The following is a 16,651-nucleotide window of genomic DNA, read 5'->3' as shown; positions in this document are numbered from 1 at the left end:
ATGAACATTCGATTGATTCCGCATTCCATTTCCATTCGGACATTTGAATGTATAAGTGGTTTGTTTTTCAAACTGTGTACCTTAATAACAGCAGCCTAATGTATAGCCTACTCAATCATGATGACACATTTGATGGGTACTATAAATGAATTACTATTTTTTCCCTTTTGCTTTCAATGCAGCAAATGTAGCATTTATTAATGTCAGCATGGTGAATTTATCCAAAATGTTTTGAATTTGTCATCACCAAGCAGTACAGCAGTATTTCTTCAAAATAGTACAAAGCAGCAAAACATCAATGTGTTCCATTGAGTGAAAACAGAATGTGTAACTAATAATCAATCACCATTTTGCACTATGAATAGCTACTGGGAAATGTATGAGGGATGCTGATGCACTTTGAACCTGTCCTAAAAAAAAAAGAAAAGCACTTTTAACCGAATGCTGGTCACAGGAACTCAGTAAATGCACAGCAACCATCAGGAGTCAGGACAGTACGCCTAGAAAACACGGTCCTAAATGTGTTGTATGACCAGAGATGGTAAAGAACCATACAAATTGGTGAGCTGTCGGTTTCACTGTGTATAAATGTGCCATAAATTAATACTAAGCTGCCACCAGCCACCCAGGAAAGTTTTATTGATTGATTGATTGAAATACTTAAGTACAGGTCAATACAAAAACTGCCACGAGGATAAAACCAGAAAAAGCATTATGACTTGGTTACATCAGGGTCAAGAAAGACCTACAAATATACACTTAAAAAAAAGGGAAATCATTATAATACGTATACAGTTAAAGAAAGTAAAAATAGGGAAAAACGTGTACAGTATGGAGAAATAGGGGGGACTTTTTACAGGGTCCAGGAGTCTAGGGATTCACATTTCTTTATGGCTGTTGGTAGGGCGTTCCACATTTCAGTGGCATAGGAGCAAAATTAATTTAACCCCTTGTTTGAGCGGAATCTGGGTTGGATGTGGTTTGTTGAACTCCCTCTGATCTTGTGATTGTGGACTTCGTTGATATTAAGGAGGTACCGTATATGTTTGTATATGTATGGGTGTCGTAGAAGTTAGTGGTGTAGCGAATCTTGTATACCAGGCCCATTGCAAGTTGCTGCTGATGATTCATGAGACCCTCTCCCACAGGAACAAATAACATATACGTTTAAGTATATGCTTAACGTTATGGCTGAACAAGCCAAGCAAGTCTAGAGGTCAGTATTACAGCTGAGCACAGGTCAATGTCAAATTATTATTCCCTTAATAGGTTTAGTATAATCTGTCTGGGGGGTTGTGTATATAGTTGTATTAGATACACCTGTCTCATAGCGAGCGTACAGTACATTACAAGTAAGACACGCGAACACAGGAAGCGAACGCAGCTCGTAAATTGAAACAATTTGAATAAATTACGTACTTTTTTAAGGTTTTTTTTAAGTTCTCCTTTTTTTAAGTGTTATTTTTAAGATATTTTAATTTAAGGTTTTTTAAGTTACGTTTTTTTAAGTAATTTTTTGTGTGTGTGCGTGCATGTTGTTTTTTTTAAACGTTTTTTTAAAAAGCTTTTTCTTTTAAAGTTTTTTTTTAAGTTACGTTTTTGTGTGTGTGTGTGTGCGTGTGTTTTTTTGTGTGTGATACAGCTGCGCCCTCTGGTGGCGGGCGGGTGGTGTTACAGCTTGACACACAGACAGACAGAGATGTTCTGCTAGGTCTCATAGTTAGTGCTGACTGCGTTCGCAACAACCTGCAAAGACTCATTGGCTTGTAATGAGTGTCTGTTAATATAAAGTTAAGTAAACTACAGACGCACCTATTGGCAATGGCACGCCAGGAATAGGCACACCAGGTTGAATGTTGTTAAAATAGCTGTACTTAAATGGGGATCCTAATCAAATATTATATTATATATTGCATTGAAATACATCTGTGCATAAATATATATACTGTATGTGGAAGTATGTATTCCAATTTTCTGCAACTGTCTGCATTTATGCAACCCTTCCTTTTGTATTGTATTGTATATGGTAGTCTAGCAGTCTCTCCCGGCTTGTCATTGCAGTGTCTGTAGTGAGGTTCAGACTCAGAGCCAGCCAAAGTGATGTGTCGCAGTGACAGAGGGAAAGGCGAGGGGTTTCATGATGCAGAGGAAGGTGCAATTTTAAACTGGATCAGTCGGCCAGTGGGTCATTAGTCTGGGGAGGCACCGCAGATTCTGCTGAGCTCATCTTAAGACACTTTATAAGACATTGAAAGCAGACACACAGTAACTGCCCTTGGTAATAGAGTCATTGGTACAGGGTGTCATAACACTTTATTGGAAACTTAAGCCGTCTGTGCTGCTGTGAATGTTAATTACAGGTTTATGAGTTAATATGTCTCCTCCAGTCCACATATTAGTGCTTAATAATTGATGTTAACATCTGTGGTCCTTTGATGTGCAGCAACGCTGGGATTCTACTGATTGTGTTTTATTTAAATCCTTTTTATATGTCTATGTAATAATAATTATAACAATAATGTGTCTTTCCTTTGCACTCAGGCAACACAGAGACCCTGCAATGCTGAATAGCCATCTTTTGCAGAGATGTCTAAATGGGGGATTAAATGAGGTCAGTGTTATTGTTTTTGTCTCTTGTACTGTTTGTTCGACGTACAGCTTCTGTGAACACTCTTTTAAATAATAGTTGATGCTCTAAAGGTCTACACTTTTAGTTTTCACCATCAGTTTCTTTACAAAACATCTGGCAAAGAGACACACTGGCTTTACTGTGCTGGAGATTAGCTTTAGGGCATCTCTCTCTCTCTCTCTCTCTCTCTCTCTCTCTCTCTCTCTCTCTCTCTCTCTCTCTCTCTCTCTCTCTCTCTCTCGCTCTGAAGTGCCCAAACTCTCTGTCTCGCACTAAAATGCTTTCTAAAAAGTAAAACTGTATGTCAGACCACAGCAGGAGAAAGTGAACTCCTCTGGTTCCTATAATTGGATTTGCCTGTGTGAAAGAAAGGGTTGGATTCACCCATAGAACATGCCTTTATTCTCTTCATCCTGCATGTATGCTATTGTTCACTGAATCCTTTTTTGATTGATTGAAATATTTATTAACAGTTTGCAGAATTACAGTACATTTCAAGCACAACTCAATACAAAGACTGTTAACTGTGAGTGGACGACCCAATAAAGCATTACACTTGTTTACAAGAGGGTCCACCTTGTTCAATTCATCAAACCCACACTCCATTGAAGCCATACAGTACATATATTTGCCTGGTCTGGTCATCATGACAGATTGGTTCTTTTAGAGTTTAGAAACCGTCACTAGTAAAGACCATAAACTGAGCACAATGGCAGGTGAGCATAGCAAGGTATAAATACAACCCTTGATTGGTTTGAGAGGAGAAGATAAGGGAGGAGTTGTTTGGAATCAGGAAAGCATTAGACAGAAACAGAGACACGATTAACATCATACAATATGGTCTAAAGGATAACATAAAAAACTATGGTGGTCTTGTTTCCATTGAGGTCATACAGTATATACAATATCATCACAAATCTAAGGGGAGTGGCCGGGCCGGTCTAGCGGTCCGGGCACCTAGGCTTGTAATCCAGCCTGACAGCATGTCGTGGGTTTGAGTCCCGATCCCCAAGACCTTTGCTGCGTGTCTTCACCCCGTTTCCTGTCGACATACTGTACTGTATCAATAATGGCAAAAAAATTGCCTTTTGCCATTATTGATATACAATACATATGTCGGCAAGAAACGGGGAAAGAGATGGGGGTGAAGATAATGGGAAAAAGGGAGGGGGGTGGGTAAAAAGGGGAAAAAGGGAGGGGGGTGTGTAAAAAGGGGGTGTGAATGCCTTTCTAAGGGAGAAGTGATATTTACCTCCCCCTTTGGCCTCCTGAAAGGTGGATTTGCAAGCCTGTTTGAAAGGAAGCCAGTGATCCACATCTTCCCCACAAAGACTGTACCATGAGCAGCAACACTAAAAGCTCTGCGGATGCCATTAACATTCACACATTCTCACATTAATGTATACTTCCCAGTGTGGATGGCAGAATACTTGGCAGTTTTGAAGGTGAAAGCCTGAGTTGTCAAGCATGTGTAACAAAAAAGAAGAAGAAAGAAAAAACTAAAAAGAAAAGAAAAACATAACCATTTTAATGTCTGATTTAATTATGTGAGTTATTGTACAAGAAAATGTAAAAGAGAACTAATATAATATCGAACAAATATAACAGCAACAACAGCAAAACTAATACAGTAAAATTCAAGCTCGCTATTGTCACTATTTTAAACGGGGCTTAAATGGCTAATAGTGTCCAATGTACATTTATGTATAATTATGTGATGACTCAGTGATGGATAACCTTACCACAATGCTTTCAGGGCATCTTCTGGAAGGGAAGGAATATCGGAAAGCTCTGGTGGGAGGATAGGAACTGAGTGTGGTAACACCTTGAATAGCGGGAGGTAGGCACACACACACACACACACACACACACACACACACACACACACACACACACACACACACACACACACGCACGCACGCACCCGCGCACACACACACACACACACACACACACACACACACACACACACACACACACACACACACACACACACACACACACACGCGCGCGCGCGCACATACATACACATGCCCAAGCGTGTGCTTGCGTGGGCAGTAAATCCGCTTTACTTACAAAAATAAGCCTGTCTGTTGAAGTGATGTAAAACATCTCTCCATTTATGGCTCATCTCTCATTTATGTAACCACAGACCTAAATTATTTTCTCAATGATGCACTGTATATATGAGCTGGCAATGGCATTAATAAAATAATCATTGATTCACTGATTTAGTCAGAAATTATAACTCTGTGGTTCTCAACCTTTTATGGATCAGGGCCCACTTGAACGTGCTAGTGAAATATGAATAGTACTTCCATTATACCCACACACGTGCACGAGAATGGCCATTAAATGTTTAGATGCATAAAATGTTGCCTTCTGCCTTCCTGTTTCCCCCAGTATCTCTTAATAGGGAACAAACTAAGCCTTGGCCCAGTTAAAACTTCTATAGTGTTTGCTATTGGGCAAAATCCATGTATCTCCACATGTTTCATAAATGAATGATATTGGTCATCCTTTGGCCCTATACTATACTTTGTCATTTGACAGTCATGCAAAAGTAGTGATCTAAATAAGTAATCTAAAAGCTCACAACACACCACGTCATGGCACAATGATGCACTGTATATATGAGCTGGCAATGGCATTAATAAAATAATCATTGATTCACTGATTTAGTCAGAAATTATAACTCTGTGGTTCTCAACCTTTTATGGATCAGGGCCCACTTGAACGTGCTAGTGAAATATGAATAGTACTTCCATTATACGATGAACTAAATATCCAGATACGGGGATCATTGATATCAGAAACTTTTGGCCTTGTGTGTTGATGACATAGGCTACATGAGCATACAGCCATACGCCATTAGAGTTCCATTGTACATGCTCAGACTTATATTGGTGCAGTGGCACAAATGTGACACAAAGGTTGGATAATGTGTGAAGCCATGGGTCAGTTTTTATATCTTAGATTTGATAGATAACTAGGTAGGCAGTTACATGACCTGCTGACATACCACAATGTACAGTATCAGAGCTCTTTAGGGCGCTGTAGTAAAGGTACTGTACCCCCTCTTCTCTTCTGAACATGCAGGTCTTTCTATCTTTTGTCTCTCCCTTTCTTCTGTAATTCCACCTCATGCAGTAACAGCATCACGCATGAACGCACAAATACAGATATACACTCCATTTCTTTCAGCCTCCCCTCTCTCCTTTATTATTTCTTTATAAATGCAGTAACAGTATACACAGACAGAAGAGCAAAGCAATAATGTGACCTAGAGATGATGGCAGTTATGTTTCAGCATGCCCAACCTTATTTGCATGCATAACCTTATTATGCAAAACTGTATATTCTATCTATCTATTTTTATTTATATTTTTTATCAGGGCTGATGAGTGGTTGCGAGTAAAGAGACGCACAACTAGTCTTTCTCAACACTTTCTCGTCACATTTCCCAATTTTGTTTTGTGGCTTTCGCCTTTATTTTTATATTTTTTTATGGAGGGACAGACAGTAGGCTGACAGGAAATGGGGAGAGAGATAGGGAGGTGACATGCAGTAAATGCCGTCGGGATCGGGAGTCGAACCCGCGGCACACTGCCAGACTGGATTACCAGCCACGGTGCCCAGGCCGTTTGATTTTGTTTTATCCTTCCTCTCCCTGTCCTCTTCTTTTTTCTTTTCTCCATGAAAACAACACAAACGATGGAACTTGCACACATCAATTTCATCCACTTCCTTACACATGTACAGTAAACCTGCATTGTGACAAAAAGTTTATATGGATTTTTATTTAAATCTGAGTGTGTTTCCACTCCAGTGTTGGGTAATACGCACTACGTAATATTATGTAATATAATTACGTAAATAATATAATAATATAAATAATGCCTTATTGTAGATACGCCACTGGTCTACGCTACGCAATATATAATTTATAATTATACTAAATATTTAATTGTTCAATTTGAGCATTTCTTTTTAAGTAAGTTGTAATAGTAATATTAATATTACTCTTGCTCAGACAGGAATATGTAATATATTATTTTAAAATTAAGGTAGTAATAAGAAATATATTCCAAATATAAAGTAATGCATGCAACACTGTGAGTTTCATGCCCCATGGACCTTGTGCAAGTCTTGTGAAAGAATAACTAAACGTTATACAAATGTAATCGAAATAATCGAAATAACGTAAAATATATTATTTTCTGGAAGAAAAAACAGTTTTGGGGTTTTTTGTGATATAATCCTTTCAAATGAACATGAATGTTCATTTGAATTTCCATCATTTAGCTCTTAAGGCCAACACTGAGCCCTGAATGTAACCTTTCTAATCTCCATTGTCGTTGAAGCTGAGCTGATATTTACTTGGACTGCTATCAGGGGCTCCCCGGAGGAGTTTCCCTTGGCCAGGGGGCTGCCGATGTACGTATCACATCGATGAGCCATTAGTAAGTTCAATGGTTTGCAGGCCGTCTCTCTATCCTCTTACAGTGCGTGCGGAAGGTCAAACTACATCAACCTGCCCCTCTCAATGAAGTGGAGCAGAGATGGGTGGGCTGGACCGGCAGGCCATGAAATTATTGAGATATGGATGTGAAGGGAGGTGAGGAAAGAAGGGGAGACATGAACAAAAGAAAGAAGGAAAGGAACAAATGAATGAAGGGGGGATACAATTTACAATTTAGGCATTTAGCAGACAATCTTAATCCAGACTGATTTACATTAAGCAAGAACAAAAACCATGGCAATACATCACATAAATAAAAGTAGTTCTCATAAACCATGCGTAAGATAAGAACGTAACAGTGGAATATCATAATGAAACTATCCATATAAACTATACATATATGTACTATACTATGCTATACAAGGGCTATGACTACATAACATGCTATAAGTCTGTATCAAATGCTAAAAATGGAGGAACAGACAATGTATGTACAAGGAACAGAGGAGTAAGGAACAGAGGACTGGCGGGGGGGGGGGGGGGGGGGGGGGGGAAGCCAAATGTATTTTTCCAGTATACCAAATTATATAAGATCACAACAAGAACACAGGTTGGTTCTGGACCTTCTGCTATACATTGTATGACCAATTACTTTCACCGGACAATAAAGTGGGAGGGAAACCACTGCTATCGCTGTGGGATAGAAAATGGATAGTTTATGGATAGCATTACAGAATGTAGACGGAGAAAGAGAGGGACAGAGAGGGGGTTACATATCGTCTGCTGTTGCATGGGCGTGGGGGTCTTCATATTTGATAACAGGGTTTAATGGTTTTAAATCCCCGAGCTCTGCTGATGCATGCTTTATGTACACTGATGGATTCTGCCATTTCCATCTCCTACATTCTTTTTTCTTAAGATTTGGACTGTGAATTCAGCATTTTCATGTACTGCATTTTTATTTATTTTAGAAGTATACTATTAGTGTAGCCTGATAAACCACCCGGTTGCGGTATTACGTTTTTTATTACTAGTAGTATAAAATGATATACTATTTGCGTGCGTGCGTGCGTGCGTGCGTGCGTGCGTGCGTGCGTGCTTGCGTGTGCGTTTTCTTCACCTCTCTCCACCTGTTCTATCTTTGTTGAATCTGGTGAACAAAGGGCTCCAGGGGGCAACAATAGTACTGCCAGTAATAAGATCCCGCTGGATGGTGGTATAGGGGGTTGGTAAGTTGATTGGATGCAAGGATTGTGGTTTCTGCAGTACGTGTAGCAATGGTGCTGAAATAAATGTTGGGAAGCTGATTTACTGTATCGTATGTGAGCAATACAGTAGAGTAGAATCGTCAGAACTGGGAGGACAAGGGAAAAGTGAAAAAATGACAATATGTATCTCCATATTATAAAAAAGAAAAAGAAAAAATATGTTATGTAAAATATGTCATGTTTATTAAGATGCATACATAGTAGTACATCTGGGAATGCACTGCATGCTGCAGTCAAAACCATAACTCTCAATTTCTTGGACATTTCTTTGTTAGCTGGGGTATTTAGCTAGAGAATCAATCCTTGGGGAAGAGGGCATAAGAGAGCTGGTCGATAACATGAGCCCTCGACTCAGGAGCCTTGTCAAATTATGTTCCTCAACTCGATCAATCTTTGAGACAGATTGATTTGTGTGTAACCCAACTAATTGTGAAGCAGATGTGAAACACTTTGTGTAAATTAGACCAAAGCATCTCAACACATTCACATGTTTAAGATTGATTGCATGTTGATGTTCTAAAAAAACAAAGTAAAACCATTCGGCATTCGTGGTATTTTTCAGGGTTCCTTGGGTCCCCGTGCAACAGGAGAGCTGGGTTTAGAAGCGCCTCCCCGACCCACTTTTTAAAAAGAATCATTAGGCTATTAATTGCATCTCAATTTCCCTGCAGAGCCTGAGTGGTTTGCACGAGAGAGGTGGAAAGTGGTGATGCACGTGCACGCCTAGTGCTGCTCACATGTCTGTTCAACCAGCCCACACATACAGTTACTATTATGTACACTTGCTCTAGTGTCAGCCTTCATTAGGAGTACTTTACTGAGTACTGCATGGAAATGCACAACCACATTTGCCCTGGGCCTGAACAATAGTAGTAGTGGTAGGAGTAGTCATGACAACGGTGTTTTGTAGGAACACCTACACCCAAAGCACCAAACCAACTACAAATGACAGGGGTTTGTGGCTCATGGTTCCTTCCAAAATAAACTGATAACCAATGATATTTTTACAACAAACGCATACAGTAACACATCCTCATAGCATGTAATAACACTAGCCTCGCGTGCTAAGCCTTCAATTCGCCTTTGCAATTCATATTGCAATATTGTAATATCCTGCAGTGATATTAGCATGGCTACGCAAGGCTATAATAACACATTAATAGAACAATAATGTACACAGATGCATGCTGGTATTCCTTTCCATAGCCTCTAACAGCCTGGGATGTTTTTGCTTCTTCCGTTTTGTTTTTACATGGCATTGACAGGCAAGGAGCCAATCCAACTCAGTGGCTATTGGCTAAGAAACACATCATTATAGCATTCCTCTAGATCTGATTTCCTGTGACAGAAAAGAACAATGTGATTTTGGCTTTCTAAAACAATCCAACCACTAGGCCAGTGGTTCCCAACCTGTGGGCCGGGACCCCCAGGGGGTCCACACATGATTTCTGAAGGGTCCCCAGATGACAGTAAAGTGACAATTTAAGGTGAGACACTACAGGTGAATAGGGGGAAAAAGGTTAACTAATAGCGATTACAATGAAACTTCTCCAGTTGATTACTTCAATGAATGGGACAATGAAAATATGACCACTGCTTTGAAAACCAATCCTGATACCATCCCATATAGTTCTGTTACGCTGTTATTTGGTTTATTTTGCAATTGTTTCCTCACAATTTCAAGACAGTACGATGATGTTGCATGCCATAATATATCTGTCATATCATGACAATCGGGCTTATACTGTGTATAGTCTTTACACTTGTGAGAGGGCACATGATATCACTGGTCAGGGCACATATCACTGATCGTAAGTCTTGTTAAATGTTGTCAAAATCTGAAAGACAAATATTTGTATTCTGAATTTAGGCCTACTGTTTTTATTGGTGCTATTTCAGTGCAGTGTTATGGTAAACACACCCAAAAACAAACAGATGCTGCGTATGGTACTATCACTATAAGTAATGAAATGGGCCCTTTTCACAGCAGCCATTTTGACAGGTAGGCCTAAAAGTAGAAAGATAATAACGATTCGTTTTTTTGCCAGCTGTGAACCATACAGGAGCTGTCCAAGGTACCACAGTAACACCGAAAGGAAATACAGCCACAGCTATAATTACACATATTACCTTCACAGGTGTACCACCAATTATACTTATTCATGTTTTGTTACATAGCCTACTGTAGTGGAGCCTGTTGTTGCTGTGCAAAGGGACCATTTACCATTTTCTGCCTCATTCAAAGACAATCTTCTTCTGGCTATTTCCCTTTTCGATAAATGTAATTCAACAGACCTATCCCACTCCTCACTTGAGCAGTCACCATGCAGTATGAACCCAATTTTAGAGAAGATTGACAGATAAGAAATTAAATATGTATATACATACAAGACTTAGTTCCCCCATATTTCCCTTAAGGCCTAAATGTCAAATACTCTACCATGATAATGCATTTCTTGGGTCATTGCTAAGGGCACAGATGGCGCAGAATTTATAAACATAAATTAATCTGGGTTACTTGAGAGACTGCGGTGCCCTGAGAAGGAAGAGATGTCAAACGTCAGTAGCATTGAGTTTGGGGCTTGCGCAAACCAAGGTGCCCGTTCTGCCATCCTAAATCCTGTAGCAGGTGGTGATTATTTGAGTGTGATTGCATAATGAAGGTTTTACCTAAGGCTACACAACAAGTAAGCACCAGGCTGTCATCTATTTCATAGTTCCTGAAACTGAAAGTCATCTCAAGCATGAAATTGTAATTGTACAAATTTTATTAAAAATAATTAGGCTACTGTATTATTCCAACCAACCACACATTCAAAAATATAGTTGCTGCGCTTGCTTGTGAGTTGTTACCTTTTTTTACAGTCAACATTGTGTGTGTTTATTTGATTTGTGCAATATTAAGCAAATTGCAAGTTCTCATGGAAAGAAACAATGCTCATTGTCATTGCATCCAAATAAAACCCAATCATAGGCTATTGTATTTGACAGGATGGAAGACTTGCTTTTTTCAGTTAAGACTTGCTATACAAAATGTGCAAATGAAATCAGACCAAGTGCACATGAAGTGCCCTCTTGTTCTCAGAGATTCAAATGAGATTACTTGGTGGTTTAATTTTTCTCCAAGACGCTCCCTGCTGAGTCGCTGACGACCCCCCTGAGAATGCAAGTTGCCATGGAGTCTTTGTAAATGACTGTGGTATTTGAGCACATATAGACTGCCCCCCCACCCAACACAGACACAGACACACACACACACACACACACACGCACACGCACACACACACACAGTCACACACACACACACACACACACACACACACACACACACACACACACACACACACACACACACACACACACACACACACTGACACACACACACACACACACACACACACACACACACACACACACACACACACACACACACACACACACACACACACGCACACACAATAAGTGCATTGGAGCACAAAACTTGACCTTAAATTGTGAGGCTCAATTGTTATTTATAAGGCATGGTATACCCCATATTATAACTACTCTATGGGAATCCCTTTATGTTGATGGTCCAATTAAGCAAAGCTATATAGGCTAAATGTGATCTTCAAGATCTTCATGGGTATGTGTTGCACATTGCATTGACAAACAAGCTAGTGCAATATACAAAGTTTGATATAAATTCTATTCAGATATAGCTCATTTAGCTACAGACTTACGATGACTGACAGATGCATTACCCAATGGTTGTTCTTAGGAGCTCCCGTCATTTGCAGCTACTGCGTGCTTATTGGAGGACAGTGCGTTAGGATTCCCTCCCTCTGCATTGATGTCTTTCCTCTAGTCAAGGTTGCACTTGCATTCGCGACTGGACGCGACTGGAACAGCACAGCAGCCTAATCTCATTCAAAGAGGTCCGTGCACTATTTCTCACTTTCGAGATATAGCCTACACCACCCAGCCACCATGGACGAAATGGAGGAAGAATTGAAATGTCCAGTCTGTGGGTCTTTTTACCGGGAGCCAATTATTCTACCGTGCTCCCACAATATTTGCCTTGCTTGCGCTCGAAACATCCTTGTGCAAACCCCCGATGCTGAATCCCCACAGAGCAGTAGAGCCTCTGGTTCCGGGGTTTCCGATTATGATTATCTCGATTTGGATAAAATGAGTTTATACAGCGAGGCAGACAGTGGATATGGTTCATATGGAGGCTTCGTTAGTGCCCCGACCACCCCTTGCCAAAAATCACCTAACGGGGTACGGGTTTTTCCTCCAAGCGTCCCTCAACCGCCGCCGCAACATCATTTGCTACAACACCCCGGCTCCCTACCTCCGATACCCCGTAACTCTTGCATCACTTGCCCGCAATGTCATCGCAGCCTTATCCTGGACGAGCGAGGGCTCCGCGGGTTCGCCAAGAACCGAGTGCTGGAAGGGGTGGTCGACAGGTATCAGCAAAGCAAAGCGGCCGCTCTCAAATGTCAGCTCTGCGAGAAGAGTCCAAAGGAGGCCACCGTGATGTGCGAGCAATGCGACGTCTTCTACTGCGATCCCTGTCGCTTGAGATGTCATCCTCCCCGCGGTCCTCTCGCCAAACACAGGCTGGTGCCTCCGGCTCAGGGGAGGATAAGTCGCCGCGCCAGCCCCCGGAAAATCTCCACTTGCACAGAGCACGAACTGGAGAATCTAAGCATGTACTGTGTACAGTGTAAAATGCCCGTGTGTTATCAGTGTTTGGAAGAAGGCAAACACGGCACACATGAAGTAAAAGCTCTCGGCGCAATGTGGAAACTCCACAAGGTACGTGCGTAAAATAGCTATTTTACGCAACATGCGTTGCATGGTATTATTGTCGATACTGGCCTTTTTCAGGCATTCATATGATGTAATTCAGTTTGATGATAAGCAACAAGTTGCCGGTATAGTCCCCACAAATCATTAGGCTACAATTCCATCAACTATACGCTATGCATCAATGGCTATCTTTGGCTGTGGAATTGTGTATAAGCTTCTCCTGTCACAATTGGTTTTGATTAGCCTATATAAATGATTTACAGCGAATTAATTGAGCCGAGAAAACATGGTGGTGACAGACAACACGTCTCAAGAGTAGCTCTATGAGGCTTCAGTGTATCTGGTGCGACAGGCTGGCGGGGGTAACTTGAAATTCTGTTCACGCCGGGCACGGCCAGACAGCAACCAGCAGCTTCCTTTTATCACATGATGAAATTGCACTGACCTCAAATGCATATCTGTCATCCTTTATTTATTTGATCTCCACACATCTATAAACTTAGTGCACAATCTAAAGTTATATTATTGAGATAAATCACTTTTTCCCCTCAACACAATAGCATGCATGATTTAAACAATTGCTGCTGTGTGTTCATAAAAAAAATAAGCTCATAAGAGACTATACTGAGAGTGTGGATATTCCTTTTTTCATTTTGATTTAAACATTTTTCATTATGGCATTATTGTATATAACTAGTATCCAATACATGTATCCCTCCCCTTGCTGCCCTCATCAACCATTTGGTTGTCGGTGCGTTTTGGTATGACCCAGCAATAGAACACAGTTCTAAAGACGTGCTTTCGCCTCTGTTGCTATTTTGGACCCTGGGTTGTTATGGGCAGGGAGGCACTGCATATCAGGAGCAGGATTCTACCCAGTGGCGTTTATCTCCACCTCCACAAGAGCAACCCTCACCTCAGCTCTCTGCACCATAAGGAGGATCTGGAAAAGAGAGGCCTAGATACGTATACGTATATAGAAGGCATCATCAACTGTTCATGATTACTCATCTCACTCACACCCACATACAGCTATGCCTGCTATGCTGGAATGCTGTGTTTTTGGATGAGTTGAGTACTGTTTATTACCCCCCGCATTTCACATGCAGCCTGGTAGTTGGTACCTGTCCAGATTCTCCAGAATAACCATAAAATGGCCTTCCATCCAAGCCACCTCTCCTTTTACAACCATAAGCACTGATAGTGGGGAGGCACAATGGCTTTTAGACCTTGAGAGATTGCAAACTGATGGAAAAATCAGAGGTGGTGAATAAGCCACTCGCATTAAATTAACCCTGCTTGGAAAGTTGATGGCTTCTTCCTCATCTTTACTGAGGCTGAAATGGAAAATGTGAGAGAGTGCGATTGTATATAGACCTAGTATACTATGTAGTTATAATGTAGACTGTTTTGAATTAGAACCCCAACTGGTGGTAGTATATACCCAGAATTTCAACGACAAACCTGTGACTTCCACAGTGAAAGTATGGACATGGTTTCATTTTACATATTTTTGCTGTGCTGTGATGTATGTAGTTGAGTGCCGAAATCAGAGAGACTGCTAACCATCTTCAACACAAACACCCAGCAGACACATTGTACTAAGCCTCCAAGTTCACTGATTTGCTTCAACAATTCATTATTATATGGATTATTAGAAATAAAATAACCAATATTAAATGAAAGCTTAATTTCTTTTCATGACATGTAGACATCTCATATCAGGGCTGTTGGAGCTCTGTGCTATTGGTTTCCATGGCACCTGTTATATTTCCAATGTTCTTCTCTGAGGCCTTGCTCTGACCTGTCATCCGAAGCTGTTGCCTACAGAGCCGTAACAGATGGCTGTGCTGAGGGGCAGAGCTCAGAGCCTGGCCGTCTCTGGTCATGGGCAGGTTTCAAAGCTTTCCTTAGGCGTTCCTCTGGCATTCCTCACTGAGCTCTCTGGAGGATATATGGAAGACGTTTCCATATCTTGCAAGCTCATAGATATGCTCACATGGGTCACATTTGAACACACAGATACATTCCCACATGCAATGCATATACACACATTCACACTTGCTTACACACTTTTATTTTTTTACTTTTTTGTGTTGTCAGAGTGGATTCAGTGACATTGTTGGGCAGTTCTTTCAGAGCTTGTGTGTAACTGCTACTTTCCATAGAGACAATGAATGCAGTATTTGTCAGCTGTGTTCTTTCTTTTCTAGCCAGAGACAGAGTGACAGCTAATTGTCTACTGTCCATTGTCTAAATCGGACCTGGGCATTACATGGCCTGGGCGGAAAAATACGGCCCTTTGGCTGACTCTGACCGGCCTGTGAAAGTTACTTTGAAATAGAATTTTACGTTATGCTGTGGACTAAAACTGCATTGCTTTCATTTTGAAGCCTGTTTATTCACGTACACGGCACATGCAATCTGTTTCCTGGTGTGAATTGCGTGTGATTGACAACCTGTTACCTTCCTTTCATTAACATGCATTACATTCCAAATGTCCGCTCATATCAAAAAAAGAAAGGTGGATGCCAAATGGCTGTTTCAACAATATCTGGACTATTAATTATTTATTTACTGAAGTCAGAGGTAATACTAATAACATATACTCTTACCCGCTTGTCAAAACAATGCTATTTACTGCTTTTTATATAGAAATAAAATGAATAATATGCAGAATTGAGTTCAGCCTTTCGGCCTGGCCGGCCACAATATTTTCTGTTTCTCATTTGTCCCCTTGGGAAAATAATTGCCCACCCCTGGTCTAAATGGACCCCGCATTTCTGATGCCACAGATATGTTCCCCTGTATCATATGTAAAAAACAAAACAAAAACAAACCAACAACTACAGAGTAATTAGTATAGAATGAGGAAGCCAAGCATAGACCCCTGGGGAACTCTGGTCAATGAAGTATATAGGGTGTAAGTGGTTGACTCTCGCTGTTTGATCAGGTTCAGTTTCATTCTTTGTTTATTATTATTGGCAAACTGGGTCATTCTGGTTGGTGTGTGCAGGCAAACTGTACTACATGTGTTCTCTCTCTGTGGAACATTCTCTCTTATGTGGAGATGATGAACCACCTGAACCACCTGCCGCCATAGCAACCAAATCCCCCTTGATGTTGTTGGGAGCAGAGAGGTCTTAGATGTCGGACCCCGTGAGGAATCAATCCCAGATGCTTTCTAGCAGAATTTATCCTTCTCTGTGTGTGTGTGTGTGTGTGTGTGTGTGTGTGTGTGTGTGTGTGTGTGTGTGTGTGTGTGTGTGCGTGTGTGTGTGTGTGCGTGTGTGCGTGCGTGCGTGCGTGCGCTCGTGTGTGCATTTCTGTCTGTACAGCCGTTCATGACTTCATCAGTTTAATGTGACTTTTATGTGTACCCATGTGAGATGAAATGCATGATGTTTCAGATCATCATTTCTGCTCTTCATGCCCTTCCGTGCTGTTTGCACAGTTTGCACACATGTCTTCTAATCTATTTTATTCCTCATT

The 16,651-nt window shown here is 40.9% G+C and overlaps 1 protein-coding gene across 1 annotated transcript in view; it reads left to right on the top strand.

The window, feature by feature from the left end:
• Positions 1-12,305: 12,305 nt before the first annotated feature.
• The window catches only part of trim9 (tripartite motif containing 9), a 52,435-nt gene continuing 48,089 nt past the window's right edge, over positions 12,306-16,651 (top strand). Inside the window, exon 1 of the mRNA XM_080783739.1 lies at positions 12,306-13,165. Within this exon, the coding sequence (XP_080639865.1) occupies positions 12,329-13,165 (837 nt within the window). The 5' untranslated portion in view covers positions 12,306-12,328. The remainder of the gene's footprint in view (positions 13,166-16,651) is intronic.

The sequence above is a fragment of the Protomyctophum bolini genome (genome assembly GCF_963924005.1).
Source record: "Protomyctophum bolini genome assembly, chromosome: 15".
Taxonomy (NCBI): Eukaryota; Metazoa; Chordata; class Actinopteri; order Myctophiformes; family Myctophidae; genus Protomyctophum; species Protomyctophum bolini.
This window is presented reverse-complemented; position numbering and strand designations above follow the sequence as displayed.